The 4,895-nt window shown below is 39.9% G+C and overlaps 1 protein-coding gene across 2 annotated transcripts in view; it reads left to right on the top strand.

Moving 5' to 3' along the window:
* Window positions 1–3,580, top strand: part of roraa (RAR-related orphan receptor A, paralog a) — a 175,811-nt gene extending 172,231 nt beyond the window's left edge. For both annotated transcript variants that reach the window (XM_080027254.1, XM_080027253.1), the window contains 2 exons: window positions 169–281; window positions 761–3,580. In XM_080027254.1, the coding sequence (XP_079883380.1) occupies window positions 169–281; window positions 761–925 (278 nt within the window). In that variant the 3' untranslated portion in view covers window positions 926–3,580. The remainder of the gene's footprint in view (window positions 1–168; window positions 282–760) is intronic.
* The last annotated feature ends 1,315 nt before the right edge of the window (window positions 3,581–4,895 follow it).

The raw sequence follows: 4,895 nt of genomic DNA, 5'->3' as shown, positions 1-4,895 counted from the left end.
CCCCTCTGTCAATTAATATGGTATACTAGTGTGGCACAGCGGCATTACCTTTCAAATGAAACAGAGTTGGCTGTTGAATAAATACATAATGAAAAATATGCAATAATAAATTAAAAAATGTATTCAAATAAATAGAAAAAAATAAAATAGTCATGGTTTTCATTCCAGACCGGTCCTGGCTCCAGGAGAAGGTGAAAGTGGAGAAACTCCAGCAGAAGATCCAACTGGCCCTCCAGCACGTACTGCAGAAGAACCACAGAGAGGATGGTATACTAACAAAGGTATACACACTCCATTCATTATCCCCTTAGAGGGGCCGTCTGCTAAGCGGCCGCTATCCTTGTAGCACTGTAACTTCCCACTGTTTAGGATCTTTATCCACAGGCCATCAACCATTTTTTCGGTGCATTGGATTAGACAAACACAGACTTCAGGGGGAAGCATTCATAATATTACATGAAATGCCTTTTTATCAGTAGAGAGGTGGCAATTTATCAATTTGACCGGGCTCTATAATATGAGGTGTCAAGTTTCCCCCCTGCGTTAGCGCCTGTCTCAATATTTACAAGTCTAGTTTGGCCCTGTGTGAGAGGGGAATACATTCCTTCCAGTGGGGAGGAATTTTTTGTTCACCACCATTGCTCCATGTCCTTGCTTCCCTGTGAATCTAAACAGCCTGTCTCCTCTCTCTCTCTCTCTCTCTCTCTCTTTCTCTCTCTCTCTTCTCTCTCTCTCTCTCTCTCTCTCTCTCTCTCCACAGTTGATATGCAAAGTGTCGACACTGCGAGCGCTGTGCAGTAGGCATACAGAGAAGCTTACGGCTTTCAAAGCAATATACCCAGACATTGTGCGTGCCCACTTCCCTCCCTTATACAAGGAGCTGTTCGGATCAGACTTTGAGCAGTCCATGCCCGTTGACGGGTAGCAGCCCTGCCAGGTGCCAGTGTGCCCACCGTAGGGAGAATGTGGAGGAGGAATCTGAGACACTTTATTGGTGCCCTGCACAAAACCGGAGCGGACTGATGGCACGCTGTTCCAACTTCTTTTCTTTTACATTGGAGGGGAAGGAGGACTGAGGGAGTGGATTCCCAAGGTTTACTTTATTTGAATTTAGTTCTCTTTCGGAAGACTTGTGGGACCCGACACCCCATGGGGACGTGAAGAGGAGATAGGGACAAATGATTTCTGTCTGGTTGAACTTGACCCTCTTTTGCGCATTCTTTGCATACTGTAACTCATATTTTATTCTTTCATTTTCACCAGTATTTATTGAATCACTATAATTGTGATTTATCCATGCACTTGACTTGTGATCTTACAAACAAGTAATTAGTCACTTTTGGAATAAAAAAAAAGCTCAAGACGTCTTCAGTTATAAGATAAATCCACATCAGTATTATTTTTCAGGCTCCTCTCCCAAAAGAGTATTTTCACACTGACATGTTTAATTGTCTTATCCTTATCTTCTTCATACACTCTTTGCCCAAAGTGAAATAAATAGTAAATACGCACATTTTGGTCAAGTTCAGCCATTCTTTTTTTTTTCTCTTTTGTGTTCAGCCGTATCTTTTGGACGCAGTTCTTGGAATGAAAACTCACAGCAACTTTTGAGGGGGAGGGTCCGTCGGCATGATGATGCAATCGGCACCTCTCTATGGACAATCGTTTAAAAAAAATATGAAAAAAACGACGAAAAAATAAATCCTAGAATTCTGGTAATTCTAATGAAAAACGCAATGATTTTAGCTGTCAAAGACTCCATCCACCATTGTTGCATAGTGAAATCATGTAAGGCCATCTGCTATTAATCCTTCTCTGGACAAGGTGCCCTGGAGAAGCACAGGGCACCAACACAATGAAAAGGGTCCATTCCACCTGTTTTATAATGTACTACAGGGTATATGGTCATAAGTACTTACTATACAGAAAAAAGTAATGTTTATAGAATCTATTTTAAATAACATGTATGATATTAGTAGTTAGACCATTCTTAATTGTTGAATTGATAAGGCACTTTTATTTACACCTTTCGTTTAATTTAAGACGTGTATATTTACCTAGTGATGTGTTGCATGTGCACAAGAAATACAAGTTGAAACCATGGTCACAGAGGCTAGTCCTGGGAGCTGCATATGATACTGGTCGGGAAGTGTAAGGGCTGTGTGTTAGGAGTCGCTAGTGTGGCCGCTGGTTGGTGAAGACGAGGCGTGGATGAGAAAGGGCAGGTTAGAGAAGCTTCACATGTCAAAATGTTTTTTTCATGAGTAAACACACACACCGCCGACAAATCTTTTAGTTGGTTTTACAGTCTCACGGCGTTCTCCATCTTTTTTTTTAAATTATGAACAGACCTGGACTGCACAGCATTTTTTTTTCAAACATTCTTAAATGTTATTATCCTGGTACTGATTTTACCGTGAACAACCTCACAGATTATGTAAAGAAAGGCACAAAACATCAATAACAAACATTGCAGCCAGGTCTTACCAATCAACAAATGAATAGCCTTGTGGTTTGGAGTGGAAAAATCTCACGTAGAGCATAATCCAACTGTTCCATCTAGTGGAAGGTGAAGATACAGCAAGCAAGCATGGCAGCCTAATGACAAGGATACAAGGTCTAACCTACAAGCTCATTTATGAGCCTCTGTCAGACTGTCTGAGAGTTTTTATTTAAATTTTTTTTTGGCTTGTTTTTGAGCGACTTGACCTGCCCTTCTCAGGCCAGCCTCGGCCCAGCAAAGCCCACGACACAGACACAGAAGCAAACAGTGAAGGGAAAGTGAATATTCAAAGCCTTGTCTGGTAGTGAAAGCTTCTATTTTTGTAACACATTTTGGTCAATAAACTCATGAAAGAGAACGAGGGAGAGAAAAAAAAAGATGTCAGGTAGCACTTAACTATATTCCCGCAATAATTAGTCTAGCTGTTGTTTGTATGATTAGGGGAGAAACATAAAAATGGTAGGACAAGTGCTATTTTCAGAATGCTTTGTTGTTGTGTTTTCTGTTTTTGTTGAGTGTGTCTTTCTTGTCAGTGTGGTAGTGAAGTGGTAGAAAAAAGAAAAAAAAAACCTGGATGTGCCAAAACAGTAGTCGTTGCTTCCGCTTTCCAGTCTACTCGTCTGTTAATGTAGAATGGATACCTAAGACATTCCAGCAATCTCTGTAGCGGCTTCTAGAAAATATCTCTTAAAAAGAGCAACAACAAAATAAAAGGAAGAAAAAAATGATATCCCTTTAGAAACCCAACAAAGCATGTTAATACATCTGTCACCAAGCGTAACATAGAACCCAGTTGTTTGTCTTTTTGTTTTTGTGTTGTGTGCACACTATCATTCCTCTGCCGTGCAATTTGTACAAAGCGTTAATGCCTTGTGCTGTCACCCCTCAGGGAAGAGTTTTTTTTTTTTTTTGCGCTTTCTGTTTTTGAGAGGACATTTGTTTGTGCTCATTAGGTTTAGTTCGTTTGTTTTTTTTTGTCAGGGATGTTCCATGAGAAATGGTTTGAGGTTAACTTTTGAATATTCATCACCAAATGGCTCAGAATTTCTAATTTTATTGATGTCTTTTTAGAGCCCTCAAAAGACCACTGCGCCCACAAGGTCTAAGTTGAGGGAGGGAGGGGGAGGGGGGGGGGAGAAAACTAAGTTGTAAAAAACAACCCCCATCACTTTTACGAACCATAGTTTTATCAGCACACAGCATATTCCTGTCACACACGAAAGAAGAAAAAAAAATCTCCTTTTTGGTTTCAAACGGTGTCATCAGGGTCTTTACAAATGATAACCCTCTTTGTTAGAAAATAAACCAAATATTCTTATGCAATACTAAATCGTTAGATGTGTTTTGGGCTGTAGGAGATATGCTGTACCGAAGTAATCATTTCTGTTACCATCCAATGCTATTTTGGAGTATGCACAAGCCCTCTTTACGACAAGTAAACCTCAGTCTCCCAGCAAAAGAAAAAAAAAACACGTCTGGAACACTGCTAGACAATCCAGGTTGAGAGGCCCAGAATGAGGTGTGAACGCTCAGGGAGGTTACCGGTAGACCGAAGAAGCAGCTCGCTTTTCCTCTGGACAGTTGCAGAGCATTTGATTAGCTGTTGTGTGTGAGTTTGAAAATCTCTTCAAAAGGCACTAGATTGATAAGAGGAAGGTGACATACATAGCACAATGTAACACGCAGTTACAGCACTCATGGAAGAGAGAGTGATGGAAATTTGCCTGATTTCCTGTTATTTATTTACAACACACACAAAAAATGTCTGTCTTTAAAATGACTTAGTCTTTCTTAAGCTATTTTAATATTGCTTGGACGCACATACAAAAAAAAACAATTCAGTATTTTCTCAAATATGATTGAAAACTGTTTCTTCTCTCTGCAAAATTTGTTTGCTGAGTGTCGTGCAACATGTTTTTACAATATAAACCAAGCAATATGCCTTGTGCTACAAACTACGGGTTTCTACAGTTGCAGTTTCATCATCCTTTTCTTAATTGATTGATTTTATTAATCTTACAGTACAACAAAAAGTAATAATTCCCCCATCACTCTTTTTTCATCCTCTTATGTGCTGGTATGTTTGTGATATTGTCAGGATAGCAGAACAATGGTCATCAAACACGTGGACACCTATGTCTAACTATAAACTGCGCCTTCACACAGGCCTGTAAAGTGATGTCCTTCTGTATATTCTTTCTCAAGCTATCCCGATTTTTTAAAGTAAGGGATCGATGCTAAGTGTGCTATTCAATCAGTGTTTAGTATTCAGTCAAATGTGCTGGTCCTTCTGTCTCTGCTCTGTTGTCTGTCTGTAAAAAGCAATAGTGTGTGTGGTGTGTGTGTGAGTGTCTGTATGAGCGTGTGTGTATGTTTGTCATCACAGTGTGAG

The sequence above is a fragment of the Ammodytes marinus genome, assembly GCF_949987685.1.
Source record: "Ammodytes marinus genome assembly, chromosome: 5".
NCBI classification, from domain to species: domain Eukaryota; kingdom Metazoa; phylum Chordata; class Actinopteri; order Uranoscopiformes; family Ammodytidae; genus Ammodytes; species Ammodytes marinus.
Note: the sequence above shows the minus strand (reverse complement) of the source record. Positions and strands in the feature narration are given on the sequence as shown.